At 44.2% G+C, this 26,226-nt stretch overlaps 2 protein-coding genes across 3 annotated transcripts in view; one reads left to right on the forward strand and one right to left on the reverse strand.

Annotated features, from left to right (window-relative positions):
* LOC110830877 (deoxynucleotidyltransferase terminal-interacting protein 1) overlaps window positions 1-26,226 on the reverse strand; it is a 164,940-nt gene that overhangs the window by 18,637 nt on the left and 120,077 nt on the right. The gene's annotated exons all lie outside the window — the stretch shown is intronic.
* Window positions 1-26,226, forward strand: part of fng (Fringe glycosyltransferase) — a 52,031-nt gene that overhangs the window by 6,718 nt on the left and 19,087 nt on the right. The window contains exons 3-5 of the mRNA XM_022066250.2: window positions 11,262-11,310; window positions 11,892-11,934; window positions 12,160-12,219. Of these exons, the coding sequence (XP_021921942.1) occupies window positions 11,262-11,310; window positions 11,892-11,934; window positions 12,160-12,219 (152 nt within the window). The remainder of the gene's footprint in view (window positions 1-11,261; window positions 11,311-11,891; window positions 11,935-12,159; window positions 12,220-26,226) is intronic.

Below are 26,226 nucleotides of genomic sequence, written 5' to 3' on the forward strand. Positions count from 1 at the left end.
TCCCAACAATTACTCCAATCACACACAGAAGAAGGCAATGGCAAACCACTTCTGGATCATCTGCCAAGAACGTATATGAACAGGTCCCAGTCCGAGAAAAGGATGGAAGGATCCTGTTCATATGGACCTGTCGTCAGACAGAACACTAAATAAAATAATAAATAAATAGCATTCGCCCGGAGGAACTGAGGACAACAACGAAAAACTAAGAAATGCTTGTCTCGGGGCTGAGATTTGAGCCGGAGACCCGAACACGAAGCAGGAATTGTATCCACTCGGTCGGGAAGTTCCGTGGGTGGACCTTTGGACCGTATAAAACAGCCGAAATTGCTGATTGGATTCAGCTGACCTAGTGAAGGGCTCTTGCTACACAGACTGTAATGAACCTTCCTTCGATCGCCTTGGCGTTTATTTCTTGTTCCGCTGGCCTCCCTGCACAACCGTGATGGCAGTGGAGTACTTCCGGTCGGTAATATAGATTTTTATCGTACCGGCAACCTTTCCGAACAAGGTATGTCGCGTGTACACAAACAAGGGTTGTTGGCGTGGGGTGGGGGTGGCGACGCTGTAAAGCGCCCTGCCGCCTGGTACGGAGCGTGGGAACCCCGGTTCATCCCCTGGAGCGTGTCCCGACAATATGTTCACAGAATCCCACACGTGACCGCATTCACACGCGAGGAGCTCTGTTGTTATGGTAACGCAGTGTCCACATTTTGGGAGCCTCAGAATGCATGGGGATCCTCACGTGTCACACGAACCCTTTCTTAAGGGCACACTCCCCGACCAACAACCCTAAAGCTGTTACCATGAGAGCAGCTGCTGGTTGCTTTGTTTATGAGGTACGTAGTTGACTTCCGATTGAAGCGTTGCATTTTGGCATCGTTCTTTGAAACATCCGCACAAACGTCTAATCTACGGGCTGGTATCTGTACACCCCTATCTTTAATTGCTGTACGCATTTAACACGCGTCCTACATATCTCGCTGATAAAATACTCGGTGATGTGATCACGCATATTATGAAGTGCAAATTTCTCTGGTCTTGTAAGACTTGAGGTTATCTCAGCGGTGAGTATGAAGATTTCTGTCTTCTGGGTTGTTGCGCTGTGTAGTCTGGTCGATGTTAACCAACGTTTCAGAGGTCATACTGCCTCCGTCATCAGAGTATGAAGATTTCTGTCTTCTGGGTTGTTGCGCTGTGTAGTCTGGTCGATGTTAACCAACGTTTCAGAGGTCATACTGCCTCCGTCATCAGAGTATGAAGATTTGTTGCGCTGTGTAGTCTGGTCGATGTTAACCAACGTTTCAGAGGTCATACTGCCTCCGTCATCAGGTCTTATCTTACTAGACGTCTCGCAAGTCAGAATATTTCTTGCTAACTTTCACGTCCATACTAACGAGAATTTAATCTGACAATCTCGAGTACCGCTGTAGTTGAAAGTGAACTCGGTTTTCCTCAGTCTCGCCGTTGTACACTGGATAGCGTTTCAGAAATTTGCGCTGCTATTAAACACTGTTTTGTGCAGAACAAGGAAGACGGAATACAAGTCAGCAGTTGTTTAAGTAATTCTAGAGTTGCAGGAGACTGGGGAAAAAAACCTTTTTTTAAACACTTCACTCAGTCCTTACTACAAGAAGTCTTTATGCGTTGGGTCGTGCTAATAGATTTATCCAGCATCTTTGTAACTCGGTGTCCTCCGAAAATAAACACTGCCTTGTATGGCCTTTGACTTAAACTCGGGTTCCAGGGTCATGATCTCTAGTAAATGTCATTTTTTGCTCAGGACAATCGTGTTCATGCATCATTTCAGACACACTCCGGTGGACTGAGCTCCGCTTCTATCCTCATGAGTAATGTTTAAAACAGTTTTCAAGATCTTCTGTTATGTTTTACAAACACTATCGCATTATTCGAAGAATTTCACCAAGTGAAGAAATTCCTCGAAATTCAACAGCGTGTTTACAAGAACCAACCCCCTAGACCCTATCCTGAGCCAGACGAATCCAATCCACACCATCACATCCTATTTCCGTAAGATTAATTTTAATGTCAGAAACCTGTTCATAAATATCCGAGGAGATCTCTTTCTTTCTGGGTTTCCGAATAAAATTTTCTTACTATTTCTAAATTTCGTATTGTGTGTACCAGGCATCTCAGCATCCATTTTATCATCCTGATGATATTTGGTGGACCCCCTGTACCACAAAGCTCGTCTAAATGATATTTAAATAATTCAGTCCGTACCGCGAAGAAAACAACATACTACACCGTTTCAAAGATCAACTTGTTAACCCTTTAAAACCGAAGCTCTTTTAAAGAATATTTAAGAATCCGGTCCGTACCGCGAAGAAAACACATCACTTCGCCATTACAAAAATCAGTTGGTTAACGCTGTTTAAGGAAATAATCGCTGTTTATGAAGTGAGAATCATATGAAGCACATTAATACACAATACAGAGTCACTGACTGTTAAAGCAGGTGGTATATATAGTTACCACTGAGCTTTAAAGGGTAAAATATGGATGCAGCTTGGAGGTTCTTGTCACTATGACAGTGAAAGGCGGTTCTCTGTAGCGTAACAAACCTGTTCGCACGCTCATCACACAGTCTGGCTGTTGTCAATGGATGCCACAGATAATACTCGTGAAAAGTGACTGGATCAATGGTCCACATTCTCTGGTTTCTGCGAAGCGAGTAGATGCTGACTCTCGCTGTTTGTTGAAGATAAACACTGAAATGCCAGCGAACAAAGAGGCGTCTGTTGGCCACCGTAAGTCATCAACAGCTCAGCTCAGCGTGGCGTTGTGCCTAGCTCGATTTCCTCGTTCCTACGGCCTCTACGGACAGATACGCTGTTGTTCACGATGCCCATGGAACGAGCTTGCTAAACAAGTGCCAGAAATGCTGCGCGCCAGATGGGGGAGCCCCAGAAAGTGTCGTTCACGTGATGCCCCGTTTTCTTACAGCTGAGTAGATCAGCGCAGTTGTCAAATATGATTTTATTTATTTAGAGTTGATTTAACGACGTTCCTAACAGCTCCAATTGCAACGTGAAACAACGGAAGAAAAGTTTCGTGGTCGAAATTAAGGAACTTTAAGATATTTGTCTGGAGATACTGAGGAAAACCACAAAAAATTCGTGATGGTAGGTCTTGGGCCGAAATTTGTGGCTGGAACCTACGGAATACGAAACACGTTGGACGTTGGTATTTAACGTTACTGTGAAATAGAACTGAATATGCCTTAACCCTCTAAAGCATAGTGGTAACTATATGTACCACCTGCTTTAACATAAAGTAGTTCTTCATTCTGCCCCCCACAGTGTGTTGTTTGAGTTTCGTGTGATTCTCTCAACAAACAGCGATTATTTCCTTAAACAGCGTTAACAAGTTGATGTCTGTAATGGTGAAGTGTCGTGTTTTCTTCGCGGTACGGACCGAGGTCTAGAGGAGCTTCGACTTCAAGTGGCTGATGTAACAAAAGAAAGCACAACGCTCACTTTTATGATTGTACTAAGCTTTGTAATTAAGAATACAGTGACGTAACTTCCATCCGGGCAGGTGCACGGTGCACTGGGGTGCTTATCGTGGCCAGCCAACTGTGAACGAAATCGCCTACGTTTCCAGCATTACCCAGGTGGTGGCGTTGTTCCGGTGTGTCGACCCCACGGCATCTCCAACTAGCCTTTTCCGTTCCTTTACACGATCCACATAAAATTACCGGTCCATCTTCCCATGTATGTACGAAACGTTTCTTATGTCTTACTAGGCGGGAAAATAAGATGGCTGCTGTATTTTCGTGTGAGGAAATCCGCTTCAGAACACGGGTGCAATCGCTCGTACGTCTGCCAGAGAACTGGACTAAATAGCACTGCAAAATTAGTAACAAAACCCACTGAAATGTGGCAGAGTTCAAATACGTTTGAAAATAAAGATGGTGTAGGCTTGCACTGAAGAGCGTAAGAGTAGATTAAATTCGGTGACTTCACGTATAATGTTTCAAAAATAAAAATATAAAAAAACCACACAAAGCAGTCATCATGTTATTTTTCCATTCACTTCCAGGTCTTCCAAGTTGTCTTTTCTCTTCTGGATATCTGACAAAAATTGTCCATGCATTGATTCTTCCCTCCCACGCGTTCAACATGTCCGACCTATCCCATCCTCTCGTTTTATGAGCGTAATAATATTAGGTGAGCAGGAAACATCATGAATCACCTCGTTTAAGTTTCTCAATCCTGCTACATCCTGCCTGTTTAATGATAATTCTCTCCTGAGAACTTTATTTTTAAACAGCTTTAATCCGTGTTTTTGTAACTGGAGAGTAAAAAGAATTCTTTAAACAGCATTACTAGTCGAGATTTGTAATGGTGAAGAGTTCTGTTTTCTTCGCGATATGGACTGAATTCTTAAATGTTACTTAGACGAGCTTCGGGCTTCAAGAGAATGCAAATGGCCACTCTGCAGTCAGCCCATTCTAAAATAACTGCAGAAAAAACAAGTTGTTCCTTTGCACGAGGTAATGACGTGTTTGTGGCAGTGGTTGTTTGTTTGCGACTTCCTGTATGGAAATTAATCGCTAATGAAATTTATCCTGTGCTTCGGAATTAAGACATGAACATGAGTTGTAAATACGGGTCTGACATTATACAGCGCATGTTCGTTCCGTGTTGAAATACATCGGCGGTAGAGCTGTTTATCTTGGTTCTTGGCTCCATCAACTGTCCCAGAATCGCTGTAATGACAGTGGAACTGCGAGTTCAAGAGCTCTGAGGCTGGCCACGGTCTTGGCTATCTCAGCGTTAAAAATAAATTCCTACCGCGACTTATCTGTTACGGGAGCGGTGACACTTATAGGTGGTGCGGGAGTTCATGAAAGGAACCGACGTTTCGGAATAGTGTTTCGCGGCAACTTTGTGGAATTGTGTTCTTGGACATAAGTCCAGAATCGATACCAAATCTTAATCGTAAGAAACTTTCATTTGGATTAAGTGTTGACTGTTATTTTGTATGGGTGTGGAACTTCGTGTCTTGCCTTTGGGAAAATATAATGAATGATTGTGGACGTCACACAGACAGGATTTGAAGGAAAAAACCTTTGGAACTTCCAACAAATGAGGACACGAATCTTGATGTCAGTATGAAAAATTCTTTTAACTGCCCGTCACCAACTTAGGGGATGTTATTAACTTCAGTTTATGGAGATGAAGTATAATACCAGTTTTTTTTTGCGAATTTGGTGGTCCAGTTTTTTCAGTTCTGTGTCAGATCTGCAAGTCAGAATCTCCATGGACCAGAATCAGACGCAGAAACACAGAGGCGGTGACACGTGATGTGTTGAACCCATTCTGGGTCCTGAGTCAGCTGTTACTTCACAAACAGTGCACTCTGGTGGCAGTTTGTGTTTGTTTATCCAACATGGCCACCTTCTGGCTTGTTTTTATTGCCAACTTTTGTTTATTTTACTAGCGTTCTGTGTTCACATCACAGCTGAGCTCGTGTGTACCATTTTGTGTAGTGTTGAGGGTAACCGAGTTACATCCAGGACAAAGTCTACCTCGAAGATGAAGGGCTGCAGATTCTACAATGACACAGTCGTCAAAAGGTGGTATTCAGTGTTCATGTCTCCACTGAACAGCCTTTCTTAAGAAGCTGATAGTCGTTTAACTGATCAAGTGTTTTATAGAATCAGAGAGTTCATTACCGCATTGACAACAGCCGGTCACTGGGCCCTATCCTGAGCCATTTCTATCTAATCCACACACTCAGTAGCTATTTCTATAAGGACCATTTTAATTTGTTACCCTCTCATTTTCGCCGAACTTTGTTCCTGCCCAAATTTATGCCAAATTCGTCAGAAACCTTTTACGGTCGGTGAAAGTTTATTCTTTGCACGAAGTGACACTTTTGAACACTTTAAATCTGATATTTCGGGATTCTGTTTTAGTGCAATTTAGTTACATGAAAGCCAACTGGGATAAGTCAGGATGAAACTGGGCTTAATCAGAAATACCATCATGACAGCTTCCACGCAATTACGTTCAACCCTTTGGAAACTAACTTTCATCTGCAAGTTTTGGTGTGGCGACTTTATCTGGGTGGAAAGAACCATGTAACTAAGTCAGATGATTTCCATTTCTTGTCTTGTCCGTCTCCACTTGTATATTCGAATCAAACTCGGATCGAAATATATCAAATCACGTCTGAAGACAACTGGTCTTATAACGCAAGTTGGTTTTCCCCTGTATTCTGTCATCAGGTTCATTAAATAAGACGTGGAATTGGAAATAAAGCGTGTTTATGGTTTGAGCGTCACTCCTTACGTGTTTGTAGCTCCCTGTTCCATAATATCAACATCTTCCTCTTCACTGTAAACCGATTAAACATGTGGCCCCCCCTATTCAGAATGAAAAGGTCACAGATAAATAACCAAACACCGCCCTTTTTGCAACCTCTGGTTCAGTGTTGATAACGCAAACCAAGATCTCACGTGGGAATGCGCGCTGTGAAACCAAGAAGAAATTAATCGAGTCCTCGGAACTTGAGTAATCTTCGGGGCCATGGTGATATGACCCGCAGACGCTCCTTCCAGAAGCATGACAAGTGCGTGAGTGCGTTTCCATCTGCTGGAGGGAGATCCGTACGTCGTGGGAAAGCCGAAATATTTATTGGTCTCCTCTCGCCGGGCCTGTCATCTGTTCTCCCCCCTGGTGACAACACTGGAGCGTCTGTCTGTCGAATGGAATTCTAAGACCAACGAAGATGAACATGTGCACGAAAGAAAGATGTTCCGGAATAAACAATCGCGTTTATTACGCTGGAAGAATTTCGACATTTTTCTTACGACACTTTTAATAGTGGGGAGAGAAATTGGACGACGTATCATCAGCGGAATATACGAGATTTCGGGAGCTAAAATGTCTGGAGATGTCTCTTGCCCGACCGACCGACGAAGATTTCAGGTCACCACGGCTCGGCAATGAACATGGGTGTCTTCTGGGACGTCAGAGCGATCAGTGCTCTGAAGATGGAAGCAGTAATCACGTCTGAAACGTCGGTCAATAACTACCGAGGTTACACGGCGCGACATGACAGAAGAAGACAATCTTCTTGAGGCACGTTCTTGTCGATGAATCGATCGATGAGGGAATTTGCGATTGGAAGTGGCAGGAACTTGGTTCACCAACAGAGGTTCCGGCCCTAACGGTGGTGATTCGAAGCGTACAGAGCGATATCAAACCTGAGACGATAATTGGCGTCTCAACTAAAATTTTGTATGCATTTATAATTTCCCCCTTACACGCTACTACTGTAGGCCTACCGCGTGTTTTTTCTTTTGTATTGTGTTGTCTTTTGTAGGGAGACGCCTTGCGACTGGCCGATCGCCCATCCAAGGTGTCCTGCAGAAGAAAAACATCTTAACGAGTTCAGAATTTCGATTCGTTAGAAGCATTTGGGGGGGGGGCGGGGGTGACAGGTGACGAAGAAGACAGACAGAAACAAGTTGTTCTCCCCCCTCGTGTTGTTAATGCAACTTTAATCTGATGAGCAAAGCAGAGAAGAAGGATTTCCGTCCGTGCAAGTAACACGAAGCTCACATTCCTACGTCACGTACTTATTTCCATACAAGCCTTACCCAGGTACAGCATTGAAGTTACTTTTCTGGGCATGCGCGTAGGTGGTCATATACTCACTGCCGGAAATGGCGAATACTACAGAAGTGTTCTTCACGAAGGAAACTGCTGAGGTGGCATCGAGACCGTTGTTGCACAACGATTATTTGGGCCGAGATCAGTGCAAGAGTGTCCGAAGACGCATCAGTGAACTGTTATGACATTAGTGCAAGAACGACGTACGTGATGTAGCGTGGGGAACGCCTTTGAAACGTTGGTGTCCTCCAAAGAGAGAGAGAGAGAGCCCTTCCTAACTTGTTACTGTAATTCTGCTTGAGTATTATTATTATTTAGTGTTCTGTCTGACGACAGGTCCATATGAACAGGATCCTTCCATCCTTTTCTCGGACTGGGACCTGTTCATACACGTTCTTGGCAGATGATCCAGAAGTGGTTTGCCATTGCCTTCTTCTGTGTGTGAATGGAGTAATTGTTGGGATGCCACGGAGGAAAACTTCGTGTTGCCTAGACCACGGCCTTGCCCAACACAAGTTATAAATTCGGGCACCGCCGGGAATCGAACCCGAGACCCCAGGATTACAAGGCCAGCGTTCTAACCGCTAGACCACCGTGGCTTTGCTTGAGTGCAGACCTCTAACTATCGCCTTCGAGTGTCTTGTCCCACTCTTGCGTTCGACAAGGTGTCATTCAGCTGCTGAACGGCGTCACATTAGCTGCAGCTGTGTTCGTATTGGTCGCTGTAGGTATTTTTTACGTCCAGAGGGAAATTTTATATTAGGCTGTGTGTTTAGGAGGAACTGAATATGACCCTTAACACTTGTTATCCCACTGCACTAATTCGTCATTTTTTGTGTCTGCGTTTACACTTAATCTCTGTCTTAACTGGGTACAGCGTCACGTTCCCAGAACAGAACAGCTGAAGTCTGGTACAGCAAGAGGGGCACATGTGCGTCATCTCTTAGCCAACAAACCGTCTCGTTTCCGACTGCACCGGCAAATACTGATGTATTGTGGGAAAGTTCTTTTTCATTTGCTTCGGTTCTCAGTGAGGACAACTCTTTCGAGACGTTTCACCGTGTAGTCTGATCTCTCATAAGCGACTCATCATCGCCCTGATGATGGTGGCACCAATCAGCTACGAAACGTCGGTAATATTCTGCCAGACTACACGGCGCAACAACCCAGATGGCAGCCATCTTCAAAAGACTTCGTTGTTTTTTTTTGTGAAATTTTTATGGTTTTAAAGTAGGATTTCATGTTTCAATATGTGGCCAGGGATTTGAAGTGTGAGAGAGGTGTTTTATTGCGCACTGTAATCTCCTTAAGTCTTTCGCATCCTGTGTTCGTTGAACCTGACTGTTTTGCTCTTTGGAACAGGTTCTTGTCTCAAGGGGCTGTACCTGGACAACAGGAAGGGGGGGGGGGGTGAGGGTTGTAGAGGCTCAGTGTTCGATCCTGCGGTATCTGAGAGCGATGCCCGAACATGAGCCCTTGCTGGCGAGTAATAATCGCCAAGGGAAATGTTTGCAACTAAACCGTTTCTAATGCTCACCGTCTCCTATCTAACTGGTAGGGATAATTCGGCCGGGGCGTGAGACTCCATCCAGAGTTGATGTTAAAGAACCCGAGGCAACTTCACCAACTTTATCTCTAAAGATCAGTTCTCATGCGTGTTTTGCCTTCCGGATATACGACTTATTACCGCATGTGGGCCCAAGTGCCACTCTTGCCCGTACGAGGATCGTGTGCACATGCGCAGACTGCCACCCACTGCTGCTCAGTGTGACGGATCGAGCCCTGTCGGCATCTGACTACGTCTGCAGATCGCAGAACGACGCGGAACTGTTCGTGTTGACGTCTTCACTAACGCGTTGGTCTGTCGCTGTCTGGAAGTTGACAACTATAAAATTTTGATGTCTTTGTAACTCGCGAATATAGTAACTGATGACAAGTGAGAGATGTGACATTGATAACGATTTGATTTCCCGATAAAAGATTAGTTTAGAAGACGTGGCCCACACACACACACACACGTTTTCTTTAGCGAGGATCGAGATTTGCAGACCCACGGCGAGGAAAATTTGTGTTCATCTGTCTCTGCAACTTTTGTTCGGAACTTTATTTACTCAGATAAATATTTACAGAGTTACACTTAATATACGTGCAGATTTGTAAAATGCGTTACTTTTGCCCGATTTTAACCAAAATTGGAATGTGCTGACGTACTTAAGCTAAACTTCCAGTATCGAACTAGATGAAACTTCGTTCTGTTACGTCTGGAGCGAGAGAGAAGCTTCTAGTCGCATTTCTGCTACTTATTTTGTCAACACACCAAAATGATTTGAAGACCATTCTTGTAGTCTCGCTCAAATTTATCGACGTTTCAGAGATCCTGTCTCGTCAGGGCAGTGAGGAGGAAGTAAACACCTCTCTGAAACGTCGATCATTTTCCACGAGACGAAATGGCTCGACTTCCCATACTCGTCGCCGTGAGAATCCCGAGTTTCGCTTACTAAAACATCCGTAAAGAATTCCTGACCGCCGAATTCTGTCGGAATTAACAGCGGGTGACGAGAGGCGAAGGACGGGGAGGACCGGGTTTGATTTCTGTTACCGTAACAAGGCGTAATGACTGATTACTTTATAATGGACGCTACGTCTATGTAGCGACTGGTCCAACAGGTGAGCTGTACCGCAGCACTGACGGATCAATCAATGCCTCGTCACGCAAACATTCCGACTACACGTGTACACACAGAAGTGGACCAACCTCTCTCTCTCTCTGTGTGTGGTAATTGCCCGTTACGTGGTTGCGGGTCGCTTTGTTCGCCTTCCTGTTCATCGTTAAAGTGTTCCCATACCGACGTTTCAGCCTCACATTTGAACAATAAGAAAGAGTAAGCAAGTGGAGCATTCCGCTATGTCGCACACGGAGCTAGGGACATCGCGTGCCGATGGATATTTCCGGTCCAGAGCCCACCAGGTTGGCGTCTCCTTCGGACTCTTTTTCTTTGTCCGTGTTCATACGTGGAAGTTTCATTATCCAGCACTGCATACGCTTTATGACGTCCCGAGAAACGTCGAGTACTGGAATGGGCGGGGTTTGGGGTTAGAGTCATAGCTGTGGCCCGCAAACCCTGTGAGAGTCTCAGTCCTTCCTTTAGACGCCTCTGCAAAGAGGACTTAATAAATTATTTAATTTGTTTTGGTTATTTCTTCAAACGTCGGATGTTCGTATTCTATTATCTGCTTATGCCAACGCAGTCCGTACCGCGAAGAAAACACTACACTTCACCATTACAAAGATCAACTGGTTAACGCTGTTTAAGGAGATAATCGCTGTTTACATTGAGAATCGCACGAAATCCAGGTATCTAAATAATATTTAAGAATTCAGGCCGTACCGCGAAGAAAACAACACACTTCACCATTACGTAGATCAACTGGTTAACGCTGTTTATTCTGAAGAGTAGGGGGGGGCAGCCATTTCATAAGCCTTTGTCTCTATTCGAAACAGAACAGAACAAAATAGTACGTAAATGCGACCTGTGGTCACGAGCCTGTGAACTGAAACCAGGCCAGTTCTGCCATTCTCTTATTTATCGAATTGTTTCTCCTTTTTTACAGACGTGGTTCTTCACGGATTCCAACGACTCGGAGTATCAGGAAAAGACAAGTAAGTGCTCTATGACGGTCGAATTTTTGGTGTGAAAACCAGAAGGAAAGAGACCACTAGGAAGACCTAGACCTAGATGGTAGGATAATATTAAACCGGCAGGGACTCGGCTGGTAAATTTAATCAATGATTCATGTTTCGTCTAATCAACTTTGAAGTCAACTCTCTTGTATCTGCAAGTATCTCTACTAAGTACGTCTGTGTTTTAGTATATTTAATCACGAAGATACAAGATCCTTCTACTGACAACTGCAGTGGATTATCAATTGTAAGGATCGAGGAAACCGAGTCCATTGTAAGTCAACTGGAGGAAGTGAGACACCGAGCGAGGTAGAAAATTGGCTGCTCGTAGGGAAATTTCAAGTCACGCGGCGAAAGGAAATGAAACAATGGAATTGTAGTGAGCGGAAGTCCACGAACAGATGACGATATAAATTAAACAGTCGAGCAGTTACTTTCTTTGAAATGAGAATGAGCTTAAGGATTGTTTAAATCCAGTGGTGGGAACTGTCGTTACAGCTACAGTTTTTAGGTAATTATTTTTTTTACAATGTTGTCACTTTGTTTTCTCTTTGTTGCAGATGGTCACATGATCAACACCAACTGCTCGTCTTCACACAACAGGTACGTCGTAGCTAAATGTTTCGGTTTATAATGGGATCTGACGACAATGTGTGCGTGTGTGTTTAAAGCTGGTAGCTGGGAAAAATTATAATCGCCTACAAAATTTCTTCCAAAACGTTTATTTAAACATACAGACAGGAAGATACACACGAATACGCATCAGTTTAACGAAACCCGCCTCGAAGAAAGGGTTAGAGTAATCTTACTGGATATCTTCCGTTTCAGGAAGGCGCTGTGTTGCAAGATGTCGGTGGAATTCGACGTTTTTCTAGAAAGCAACAGGAAGTGAGTATCTTTCTTTATTCAGATAGTGACGCATCCAGGCAGTCTCCTACTGTGAAGACATTTGACGACTGTGCCGGCAGAACCGCTGTGCGGGGGACACTGGCGCGTGTTGCCGCCTTTCTTATATCTAGCGGCACAGTCGCCGAATGTCCTTACTCAAACACATAACTTTTTGGCTACAGCTGGTTCATAATCATTTACTGTTCATGGATTTTGAGCCGAATGGGATAATGTTTATGATGTGTGTTATAACCGTTGCCATGGCAATGGTGCGTAGGGATTTTTGGCCTTACAGGAAAATATGACTATTTACCACTTCAGAATTTCGCCTTATTCTTGATGGGCAATTTACTAGTTCCATATAATGGCTTGAACACGTTATGCAAATTATTTTCGGTCTCCATAACAACACTACAATTACAAGAGAAGCCTTTGAACCCACAAATTTAATACGAGCATGGTTTAGCTATGCAGTTATATGTGGTGACATGAATAATGCTATTAATTTGGTAAAATCAAGAAGCATTGGATGGACTGGACACTTAGCACGTATCTGATGATCCGAAGGAAGGAGATCACTTGGCAGACCAAGGTGTAGATGTGAGGATAACTAACCGAGGAACTCCTTCAGAAGCTGACTGTACTCTCAGCAGATGGAATCGGAAGGTTCACTAGAGCGCACCACCGGTCACTGTCCTGAGAGCCAGACGAATCAAATCCATACCCTGCAGTTATATTCCCTAAGATCAATTTTAATATTATCCTCTTATCTACGCATAGGTTTTCCGAGTGGTCTTTACCGTCTTTACCAAAATTCTGCTAGCAATTCTCGTCTCCCCCATGGGCGCCGTATACCCCGTCATGTCCTCATCGACGTTTAATATTCGTCTCCGTGGAGTGCTGCATTCTTCTTTGCATTATCTGTACATTTGTGTTATCCGTTTTTGGGGGAAGGCGCGTCGAAGTCAAAATCGATTTCATGGAACTTGTCAGCAACAGAAAACGGGGCACACCCCGCGGGACCTAGGTAATGACCCCCCGCCCCGACAGAGACCGTGTTTCCGCTGGCCTCGATTTCAGTTAAAGGCCTGCGCTGTTGTCATGGTCACTGATTCTGGCCCATTGTAAAGCATAAACAAGTGAATGTTTTCCCGCGTAAAAAAATACACGGCTCACCATGTTTGCTGCAGAATACATATCGAAATAAGACGTCATTATTATTGCAATAAAACCTGTATGAAGCGAAAACTTTTTTGCCGGAATGTTTACGTGGTTCCGAACCCGGAAATAATAACCCGGAAAACAAATGACGATATCAAAGACATGTGGTCATTTAATGGTTTGTATCATTTAAAGTTCGCTTTGTACAATCGTAATATACGTGTTGACACAGCGTTTTCAACCAGAATTTTTAGAAGCCACAAATTTAACACAGAAGAAGAATAAACTATTCATAGAAGACTTTGCTCTTATATATTTGGCCTTTATTCAGTTCCAAGCGCAAAAACGAAAACTCCGAAAGTCTCGTATGCGACCAAATTTTGTGTGGCTCGTCTCGTCACAGAGAGAAAGTCAGCTGGAAGTTTTTGGTTGACAAATGACGAACGATTCAGAAGCATAACAACTGGTTCTCATATGTTGGGAATGCTCCGTACCCTTTCAGTTCTTACCCCTCGAACATTCTTAACCCTTTGAAGCCGAAGATCGTCTGAATATTATTTATGAATTCAGTCCGTACCGCGAAGAAAACACTACACCTCACCATTACGAAAATCAGCTGGTTAACCCTTTGAAGCCGAATCTCGTCTTCATAATATTTACGAATCCAGACCGTACCGCGAAGAAAACACTTCACTTAACCATTAGAAGTCGAATCAGGCGGTACCACATAAGATTTAACAAAAGAACATCCCGGTCAAAGCCTTAAGAAGAAAGAGCCGGAGGTCGGACTATCATCGGCGAAGAAGATGCAACCGCACGACGCGTGATACTGCACGCATGACTGCGCATAACTGCGCATAACACATGCGCGGTCACATTAAGATTAAGACAAGTATACGAGCAGCGCTTAACATGACGTCATGGTTCATCTAACGACGCTTCTGCTACCGCGGACTTTTCAGCGTCAAATTGTAGGGCGATGAATGAATAATTAACTGGAAGGGATACGGAAGGATGTGACAGTGACATTTCCCTGGAGTAACTGAGGAAAACTGCCGAAAACCTCAGGATGCGGGAATGCTAACCATTCGGCCGAGACGTTCTATTGTAAAATTCCAAATGTCGCTGACCGTTGATTTAACACAGTGACGTAAATACTTACACTGTAGATAAATTATGTAACGCGATGTTCATAAAATGTGCGTCCTGCAATGCATGGGAAGAGAAAGGCGGAATTAGATAATTTGAACTGTTCATCAATTAAGCTGATTAAATAAATAAATATGATGGGCGGAGCATGTAGCACGTGTGGAGGGGAAGATAAGGTGAGTGGTAACCGAAGGAAACAGGGTGCGAGGATCTCAGCTGGATCAAATTTCAATTTAAAAAAATTGGGAAATTTCTTTTCTGGCCAACTGAACGACTATCAGCTTCTCAAGAAAATTCTGCTCCGTGGGGTTTGTGAGCCAGAAAGTGAAGTCGCTTCTTCCGGTGATCTTGCAGGCGATTAACAAAATTATGTTCATGAATGTCGCGGGTTCCGGGCCGTGGGGGGGGGGGGGGGGGGAGTGCCTGAAGGCTCGTCCTGTACTCCATTTGAGTCAGCAAGAGACACAGTAGAAAGTGGAACTCATGACTTCGAACTGCGTCGGAGTAGCGTTGTTATTGTGTGTTAGTGCTGCATGTAGAGATACACACAGTTGATTGCATCGCATGTCTCACCGGGTGGGAGAACAAACGAAACAAAAGACAGGAGATGGCAAAGTGGAACAAATCCCCGGCAATAAAGGCCGCTTCACGACACGCCGCTGATTCTCGGGTAAATTATTTGATGGATTTTGAACGACGCCGAGATCTGTGGAGATTACTGACGTCTTTTCACAGCATCTCACTCTGTACCCCGACCAGGATCCTCTCGATTCATTCATCACGACACGACAGCTCGTGGCTGACCATCGGGTGTTGGAGTTTGCAGTGTGAACCTAACCTTCGCATTTGGACTTGGGCGAGTGATTTGCCACGATCCGCTTCAAATATTTCCATTCCAAAGAAAACGAGAGAGAGAGAGAGGGGGGGGGGGTCGCAAGTAGCTGACTCACTGACTGAGCTACTTGCTTTTGTGATTATGAATGGTGTAACGACAGTTCGAAGAGAAGTCAGGTGACATGGGTGGTCCACCGGCCCCCCCTGTCCATTGGAACGTGAGAGGGATTTGGCTCCGGGCAGCGCTGACTACGCCAAACATTCCTGCTTAATCCCTGAGGCTATTGTCACAGCACAGCCATCTTTATCAACCGGATTGTTACCAAGTTCTCTCTGACACTTCGTGATTTACGGCACAGCCACCAAAAGTGTTTATACGTCGCGTGTTTTTAAATGTACTCAAATCGAGTAAATAACATCGCATTTCTTTCTTCGTTAAACAATAATAAGTAACTTTATGCAGCCAAAGTTTTTTTTGAGAAGCTAACAGTCTCTCAGCTAGTCAAGAAATATTTCTACCTTTTATTATACCGAAGGTTCATTACAGTCTTCACAACAGCTCGTCACCGTTCCCCATCCTGTGCCAGATAAATCCAATCAGCAACCTTCAAAACCTGTTTCCCGCCCAAGACGAATTTTAATATTATCCTCCCATCTACACCTCCGTCTTCCCAGTTGGCTTCCTAAAAGTGCCACATGAAAGTTAATGACAAAAACAAACGTGTAATTACATCTGAGAAATGGGCGGAATTACGAACGAAGAGAGGAGGATGATATTAAGACTGATCTTAAATAAATGTAGTATGAGTACTCCCCGGATTTAGTCTGTGAAGGAACGACAGACAGACAGACAGAATGCGTAACATCAAAAGAATCGGATGGTATTTTCAACACAGCAGATGAGACACGATTACACTTACTTCAGCGTTTGTACAACCCTTTTCCAATTTAATTCCAATCTCTCGCCCTTGCATGGTAATTTATTTCATTTTATTCCAAAGCCTGAAGCACTAATTCATTTTCAGGCGGAGATACATCAGCAATATAAATGCCTGGTCAGAAAAATTCCTTCCACCACGAAAATAAAAAAAACTTAAAAAAAAACTTATTCTACGAGAAGCTAGTTGAGATCCCCTGGGACGTATGTAGTTGTAATGACAGAAAAGATCGATTCAATTCAAAGTCGATTAATGCAAGAAACGATCAAGCACGCAACATAAGCATCGTATTTCTTTGTTAAAATATTTTCCTTCCAGTCGGTATTTATTAAATGATGACTCATCATTCTGACAGGCTTACATTTAAATTAAATGTTTGAGATCTGACGGGGCAGGAACTATCAGTCTTGCGTTTAGAGAGGAGAATGTCCGCCTCTGTGGTGGCCGGCCACACCTGCAGACCGTGGGTTCGCTTCCTGGCTCGAATTTTAAATAAATTTACAACTTTCGGCCTACGACTTATCGGTGCACCATCCGGGAAAATAATTGTTTAAGACGTGGATCCGCGTGTGTCAGCCGACGAACTTGGAAAGTATTTCAGATTGCGGCCTGTGTCCTGGGCTTTGAAATTGTGCTTCGGGGGAATATGATGCCTCCATCTTCAGGATATAAGTGTAGATGGAAACGTTTGTAACCACCTGCAAGGCTGCAGAGTGTCACAACCGAGGAGACAGACCACAAATCTTGCACTGAACTGTGTTTAATTACTCTAAAAATTGGGGCCAATGGTTGATTCGTTAGAGGAACATAATGTTGGGGCATTGTCCCTTACCTGAGGTATATTTCATGTATACGACGTTTCGGTAGTTGGCTCTACGCCCGTTTTCACGTGGGTTGTCATCATCCTGAGACTTTTGTTTATTATTACTGACAACGGCGAGGCTCGGACCCGGGACCTTTCGATTGCGGGCGGTCTAGTGGTTCGTCACACAGTCTGTGTTCTGGGGCAGGTTTTCTCGAGTCGTCCCCGTTTCCCCCTTCCCGTCCGTTTTAACAACATTTAACAATCACTGCCAGCGACGCGGCCCCACCGAGCATTGCGAACCACGCTTTATTAATCTGCGATTTTTGTGGTCACGAAATGGATTTCACGCGTCTTCATATGGACCACCGTAATGACAAACTTTGTTCCTGATTTTTACCTTTTAAGCTTGCCATAGATTTTCACAAGTTTTGATTCGGCTTGAAGAACACGAGGTCGTAGCTTTATATAATTGTAAATATCCGTTTCTTATTCCTGTGGTACAAGAGAACGGCTCGTTCATTATTATCATTACATGGCCGTTAAGTACACGTTCGACGGGCTCCCCCCCCACCAACCAAGTTTCCTCCTTGAAGCACAATAAGACCGCCCGGGGCGGTGGGCGGGGTGACAGGTGTCTTGCAATGAAAACGGGAAACAAGAGACAGTCTCTAAATCTCCAGAGGCCTTCTATGCGGACCGGGATTCTGCCAATGAAGAAATCGAAACATGAGATGGGCAGGGCATGGGAGAGATGAGAAATATATACAAAATTTTGGTTTGGAATCCTGAAGGGAAGAGACCTCTCGGAAGACCTACACGTGGATTAGAAGATAATATTAAAAAATGGATCTTCCAGAACTATTATGGATTCATCTGGCGCAGGACAGGGGCAGGTACAAAAACTTTGGATTGGATGCGGAAGGAAGCGGCCGTGGCCCAATTTAAAATGCTATACCGTTATTTGCCTGAAGAAACAGAACAAGCGAAAAGGTTTCCCTGCGTCGATGAATCTCGGCTACCCGCCTGGCACGCTGACAGAGAGAGAGGTTATCAGTCCGTGCTGAAGGAGGCTTCAGCCAGCGGCACGTGTTTGTTCACTCCTGGAGCTGGTTATCATTGATATATTACGTACAGGACGCGACGTGGTCATGATGAATGGTTTGTCTTGGGAGAAAGTTGGGATTCTAAATCTCGGTTGTCATTTTTAATTCAGGTTTTAAATAAATCGTTCTGCAACTATCAATTCCGGTCCTCTCCTCAAACGAGATCTGCATTAGTAATTACTACGTAAAAACGCCTTATAACTAAGAATACGCAACCCGCTGTCATTCTGTAAAACAAGAGGGAGCGTCAGTTTAGTAGGATTTGAGGTTTTCACGGCGGTAAGTCTGCAGATGGCTGTCTTCTAGGTTGTTTCGTAGTGTAGTCTGGTAGAAGTTTACCGACGTTTCGGAGGTCCTCACTGCCTCCGTCATCAGGGCAAGCAACAATCCACATCTTCAAGGCCAGTTTCCATTATTTGCCGCAAATAAAGAAGGAGGCGTTGTAATGAGGGACTAACTACATTTCAGGGACAGGAAATCAGACATGAACCTGTTCAGTCTGTGCTCATGATCTGCGTGTCCCAGAACATTCCTTCGGTCAACTCCCATGGGCCGACAGCAATAATCTGATTCTGACAGGAATATTCAGATGAACGTTAGGTGTTCCGTTTTCTAGCTGAGGCACTGTCAGCTTCTCGACGAGTCCTGTTCTCCTTGGAGTACGTACAGGAACAGAAATACTCGCAGCTCGCGTGGTTTGCCCCAATGACGAACACCGCACCCCCGGATGCGCCTTGAAACGCGGCATCCCACACTACACGAAGTAGTCAGCCCAATTGAATGCATCCGGTGCAACAACTGATGCCTCTTCAGCGTCAGCGCGTCTCGTTTCCTGACTTCCCCCCCCCCCCCCCCCGCCAATACGTATGACCGCATTGTGACGTCAGAGCAGATGGTTAACCTCAGTCGGCTCGGCACAGTTCTTTAGTTCTTCAAGATTCATTTTAATAATATACCCCCATCTTCGCCATGCGTGCTGCATGTCCCATGCTGCCTCATCCACTTTGATTTCATTGCCATAATATTTGGACAAGGGAACAGATCGTGAAGCCTCTACCTGCGTACTTTTCTTCAGCCCTTCGATATTTTTGGGTGTTCACGCTCTGACGTGGGGGGAGGGGGGAGAACGTCCATTTCCGTCGTGTCTCTTCTTTCAACAGTGGGAACGCAACGATATTACACTTTTCGCTGCGAATTCGTACTGTAGAAGCCCGTTTTTTTTTTATAGGAAGTTTCAATGTACACGTCATATGAATCACTTATCTTAAGTGACGACGTTTCAACATGTCATGGCGCCACAGTTATTCCAGAATGTACCATCATTTTCGTCTGTCTTCGTTGTTACAATTTGGAAACTTGAAACCTGAGGCACGTAATTCGTGTGGCTATTTTTAAGCAGGATGTATCATCAAAAAGATAACTGTGTTGTTCGTCACGCCTATAAAAACAAGCTACAAATTAAGTACCACTGTAAAAAAAAATATATAGTAAGAAGTAAGGAGCGTCTGGGACGAGATTACAATTGTAGAGAACGCTGAGTCGTGAGAAGTGCTCTGTCATCAGAAACAAATGAACTCGGACAAAAACATCCAGACGCGACGCGACAGTCGAGTGTTCGCCGTCTCCAATGGCAACGCGCAAACACAGGCACTTTCTTCAGATTCATGATGTCAACCGCAAGATAAACACAAAACGGCTTTAGTGGTAGTGTAAGAGCTGACAAGAGGTGCTCCAGCCTCTCCAAAACAAACACACCCTCTGGTAGACACAAACCAACCCTAATGAGACGACTGTCTACTTTACCACTGAAGGGTCTTAAATACTTGCGCTAAAGTTTTTAAGTTAAGGACTTAAAAGGTTTTCCATCATGCGACTGTTTAAGAGTCACTTCTACGAAAGAAAAATATTTACAGAGACATGTAAGTGAAGGCAAATGGTCCACGCATTTGGTTTAGGTTGAGAGGAACACGAAATCCAGAATCAACGATGGACCAAATGTCAATTGTGCGACTTAGAGGCAGATTCACTGCCTACAAGTCGATGTCCAGATGGGAATGTCACGCCTGTGAAGACGGCCGCCTTCTGGGTTGTTGCGCCGTGTAATCTGGTAGAAGTTTTACCGACGTTTCAGAGGTATGTACGCAGTACTGATGAAAATACATGAACATGTAACAAATAGTGCGGTCATGACTGTGAGGGGCATTATAATAAAAGTTCATGGCGGTTACAGACTTACGTTCCAACTGCGTTTTACGAAAGGGTCTTGGCTGGTTTTATCTTCCGTTTCCTCCAGCGATCTGGGCGTGGCTGTTCTTAATCAGATGCAAATAGGACAGTCCGAATGCCAACTTTCCTTGAACGTTGCAGAAACGTCAGAGAGAGAGAGTTGGCTTATTTACTGGACGTAAGCATCTTAGTTGTCATACGCGATGAAATCCGATCTGTGTAAGAAGCTCATTTTGCGGACAGCAGTTGTCTCTTGTCTTACTCGCGTGCTTTCAATCCTTTACGTCATTTACTTTAATCAAAGATACGGCGTTCCGGGCTACTTGTTTTCTCCGAGGTCCGCGCCCGCTGTCTTGTCTGTGATCGCAAGCAAACATTAAAAGCAGACATCAGACCAACTTTTATACGACTATATGAATGGGGAAATTTGTCGTAACAGAATCGTATTTTAAAGAAGATGGGGTCGGAGAGACGTGCAGCACGAATTTGAGAAGTGAGAAATGTCTGGACATTTAGTCAGATAACCTGAACGAAAGAGACTATAGGGAGACCTAGGCGTAGATGGAGGATACCGGTGATTTTGTTACAATTTAGGAAATGTATTCACAGCATAACAGTTATGTTCTGCTATGTTACTCCCTGTACATTTTCAACGCTGTATTTTTTAATGTCGTCAGTATCTGACAGTTTCTGTCGCTGTGAGCAACTTTCCAGCTTAACGGAGGGCGACAAATCAAGAACTGAGACGCTACTGACGAGCACTCACGCAAATCACAAGAATCGAAGCCGATTTTAAAAGAGCGTTCAAGATAAAGCTCCTGGGCGCGGATGCTGCATCCACTTCAGTTCGCCTCTCGCCCAGAGAGGGTTCAGTATGAACCCCTGCCTTCAGCAAGTGAAACCACCCGCATGGACTAGTGTGGACTTTTGTTTGTTAGCGCATTCAACTTCCCAGCGAACAAAACAAACACAGGCTAAACAAAACGCAAGACACGTAATGAGTTTTTAAAGACGGTCTGAATGGCAGGAAAAAATGCCTGACATCGCGCAATTCAAAACTGCGCGACCCCGCGTCGAAGCCGGAACTGCTGAACAGACAGCGCGTATCACGTGTCGGAGATGCCTCAGTCTCCCGCATCAGCAACGAGAGTAACGCTGCCTTTGCCAACCACCCCGCTTGCAAGCTGTTGGCCATGCCATTGCGTGTTCAAACCACGAAACCAACTGTTTTTATATCTCATCCTCTGGTTGCTTTTTATCCGCACTCTGTAAACCGCATGTCCAGCTGACTTCTGTGGTCAGCGCGTACATTGGACCGGACAGATGCTATCACCCTAGTAATTTTGCAGGTAAGTCTGTTTCATTTCATTCTGTTACTTGCCTGCGCTGAATTATTATAATTTACAACGAGAGGGGAATATCCGACGAAGTTACCGGAGGCTGGTAAAATCTGCATAATGAGGAGCTTCATAATTTGTAATGAACACCGAACCAGATATTACGGTGATTTAATGGGACAGCCTGAAAGGAACAGATAACTTGGTGGACCTAAGGACAGATGGCAGATTATAATATAACTGCATGGAGTACGAAAATCGAACACGGGAACTCTTGACTGCGAAGGAGAAGTTCTAACCACCTACCATAATTTCATTTGATTTTTTCCGTCAGCATTACTCACTTCATTTCGCACGTCTCCGCCCTGCTCGTGGACCAGCCAGCACATCTGGAGCAGAATTAATACTTTTTGTGTCTCTGGTTCGTCTCTGATTGTAAATTCGTCACAGCGCAGAAAGTCATTCCCCATTACACTCAAGGAGAGGCAAGGAATCTTCCTCATCGCTTCGAAAGCACTTCGTCACGTCTCAGTCTCACCCTCGACGAGTCCAAACATTTCCATCGGCCCTCCTGACTTAATTAAAATAGTCCAAAATTTCAGAATTCTAATATTATTTTCTGAACAGAAGTTTATAAATCACAAAGCTCCTCATCGTGTAATTTTCTCCACCCTCTTAGGTTCAAACAAATTCTTAAGTGAATTACACGCCCGGAGTATTCCGTATCATTCTAGAGGTCCTTGATTTCATTCATGGTATAGTCCGATAATTAAGATAATAATGAATGTTGCTCTAATTATACCGTGAATAACATGAATTGCTTTAATATCAGCAAAACTTAATTTTCTATTTATGTGTTTCGTATAATTCTCATTATAAACAGCGATTATTTCCTTAAACAGCGTTAACCGGTTGATCTACGTAATGGTGAAGTGTTGTGTTTTCTTCGCGGTACGGACTGGATTCTTAAATATTATTTAGATACCTGGATTTCGTGCGATTCTCAATGTAAACAGCGATTATCTCTTTAAACAGCGTTAACCAGTTGATCTTTGTAATGGTGGAGTGTCGTGTTTTCTTCGCGGTACGGACTGAATTAAAAATCAGATTTTATTTTCTATTCATTTTTCGGGCTAGGGGTGTGAGGAATGCTTATGTGTAGTTCAAGTTCAGTTTCCTAACGAAAAATCTAATTTTCAGTTAACAAATGCTAAATAGGACAACAAAAAGTTGGCAAGCCTGCAAAAGTGTGTTTTGTTGCGCCGAACGGGCACTGAACACGCAGAAGAAACAGTGGTGTTCCGCAGTGTGACTCCACTTAATCACTTTCCAGTACGATTATGTCTTAAACACCTCTTGAGCTTACAAAAAGCAGTTTTAACTGCTTGAATCTGAAAGCTGACGCTCCTTGGCACGTACGCGCCTCCAACCGTGCTGCAGAAAATGAGGGTGGCGCGTCTCTTACGTGCAGTGAGCCTTTCGTGTTTAAGTTGCATTCACTCACGGACTTCAGACTTCACAAGGAGGGAAGTAATTAATCTGTGTATACAGCACAGCATAAGTGACACACGAAGAGCGAGTTAAAATTGAAATTTAGGATTTGTAGCGCCAGTCAGGGCGCTCGCCCTGATGAAGCCACCCACACTTACGAATTTAGAAATCGAGAATGTTTCCGCTATTTTCCTAAAATAAGATCAGCTCTAGGACATTTTAAATTAGTTAGGATACTGACAGCTCAGTTGAACATCACTTGACAATGGTTAAAACATTCAAGTTCCTAGAAACGACGTAATTTTAAACGAGATGGTCCACGAAGAAACTCGAAGAACAACATTTTGGAAACGTTTGTCGTCATAACAACAAGAAAAATATTGCGATCCCGCCTGCTTTCGAAAACTGAAAGTCATTTTGCCAGCTATTTTGTATGGCTACAAAACGCGATCTCTTAGTTTGAGGAAAAGGTGATAAGAGGTCTTAGTAGAACGTATTTGGACCCAAAAGGAAATACGCAGAATATTACAAATGAAGACCTCTGTGATCAATAAAGATCACTAAATATTTTAATGATAGTGTAACTTGAATCATTGTAATAACAAAGGTAAATTTCTCCCTGTGCTTAATTTAGGACAGCGTCGTGCAGACGTAGGGGGGAGTGGAGGTATAGATCCACACGTTCTTAACCCCAACACTATGAGATCCCGGGGTTCAAACCTGGGCCCGGTCCTGACCGAGGTTTTTAGTGGCTTTCCTCAGTCCCTCCGAGGAAATTCTGGGGTAGTACATTACATTAGGCCACGACCACTTCTTTGCAATTCATTATTCACTATCATCCTCTCATTCGACGCTTTATGGTCTGGCGTACCAGAAGTAGCGTCGTTAAACAAACTGTAAGTAAATATATGAGGTCTTTCTGTTCAAACGCGTGTCTCCCGACTTATGTATGTCTGTACTATTGGAGCCAGAGTATCGATACGCACTGTGCTCGCCACTCGAGGTGAGGCTTGATTTCCCACGTATTTTAAGTTACAGGCCACAGAACGGCCGTGAAGGAGATATTTGGTTTCCCAGACTCATTACGTGTCTTGCGTTTTGTTTAGCCTGTGTTTGTTTTGTTCGCTGGGAAGTTGAATGCGCTAACAAACAAAAGTCCACACTAGTCCATGCGGGTGGTTTCACTTGCTTGCTCACGTAACGCGTCCTGAAAATGTCGAGCAGACGTCAGTCTGTCCCCTGCTGGTGGTGTCCCTTACGTCAGGCAAGCCTCGTGGAGTCTTGCGTCATATCATCATTAATTATTGTGTACAGTGTAGTCATTCAAGTCACTGAGACATTCTGCAGTTTCTTTGGTGCCTGTTCCACAGAATGTGTCAAAACTTTGGTCGCAGTGGTTCAGTTCGGACGATTATAATGTCCGCTGTGACAATTATGAGATCGAAAATCTTTCCCCTGTCTTTATGCAGCTCGGCTAACATCGTTGTCGCCGACTTCGACAGATTTGAGTTTCCGACACGCGACACTTTTGACCGAACTTCCTGACATCTCGTCCGTTGTTTAGGGAAAATTAATTTCGTTCACACGTGGACACAAGAAGAAAATTTATATAATTTGAAGACTTCCGAAAACGAGATATTTCATCAGGGTCTTTCTTGTTGCTAAAATAACCCGCTTCGTGTCCTGTTCCCCTTCGATTATGAATGGTACTAGAATTTTATGTGTCAAATGTTGGCATGTGAACCGAACTTTACAAGTTGTTTTCTTATCTTCTGCAAGAAGTACAAAGTGCTTGTTGCTGAAAATTCCTTTCTTGCCAGAGGAGTCTGATCCACCAGTTCGATGTCGGGTTCTGCGACACGGCAAGAGAAATCTTCCTTTTCTGTTAACAAGAAACAGAGAAAACCCGCGGATCGAACTGAAACTCAACGCACGACTCGTTCTGCCAGAAAAAGAGGTTTTTGCGGAGCGTCGTCAGTCAACTGTCCTCTCCTGGGTGGGATCGCCCCCACACCGACGGGACCACACCTTGGTGCTGCGGCCCGCCATCCAAGGATGAGCCGAGTCCTGGTCACGAAATTTCTGGAACCTGCAGATTCATTGCCGTGTTCACAAGAGCCCGCCACTGATTCCTATAGTAGGCCAGTTGAATGCAGTCATCTCTATTTAAGATTCATTTAATATTATCCACCATCCACACCTAGGTCGTCCGAATGACCTCTTTCCTTGACATTTTCCGACAAGATGAGGGCCCCGAGCTCTTTGTAGAGGAGTGGAAAGCCACGGTCAGTGACCCAACCGTGCATTCTGCTGTCAGTTTTATTAACTAACAACTCAAAGACATTCGACGCGCGGTTTGTTTGTACAAGGCCCGATATTTTTTTGTTTGTTTGTTCCGTTTTGTTGTTGTTGTATGAAGTGGCATGATTCTACTGGGTTTTATTATTTTTTAAGTATGAAAATCTTATTATAGTTTTACAAAATGCTTGAAAATGTGTATACCCCGCTGGAGACTTATTGAAAGTCTCGTTGGCTAAAGCTGAGATTCCGCGTTCCACCCGTCCACCTGCACTGACTGACAGCTCCTGCCTGAGACTGACATGAACTAAGCTTCTGGAAGACTTGAATGCCAGAGGGCCTCTGGACAAGAGGTGGTAGTCATGTCAGGACTGGCCTTTTCTCCTCGTGACAGCCGGACAGACTACGCTGAATATGTGAGCTATTGTTCGGGAGAGCAGGGGTATAAGAACTCACCCTGAGCTGACTTGACGACGGTGGGTCGACTCGCCAGTATTTGGAAATGTCCGACGGGACTGAAGGTTGTTAATAGATCTGTCCAGATTTGTAAACTGTGGGTTACGTCAAGGCGCAGTGAACTTGAAACTGAGGACAGCGGAATGCAGTGCCAACACGGACAATCGTGGCAGAATGTCCACGTTTTGCCCATCACATTTACCGCTTCA

This window comes from Zootermopsis nevadensis, unplaced genomic scaffold (assembly GCF_977971745.1).
Source record: "Zootermopsis nevadensis isolate Lab colony 2312 unplaced genomic scaffold, Znev_1.0 Znev_ptg000015l, whole genome shotgun sequence".
Taxonomy (NCBI): domain Eukaryota; kingdom Metazoa; phylum Arthropoda; class Insecta; order Blattodea; family Termopsidae; genus Zootermopsis; species Zootermopsis nevadensis.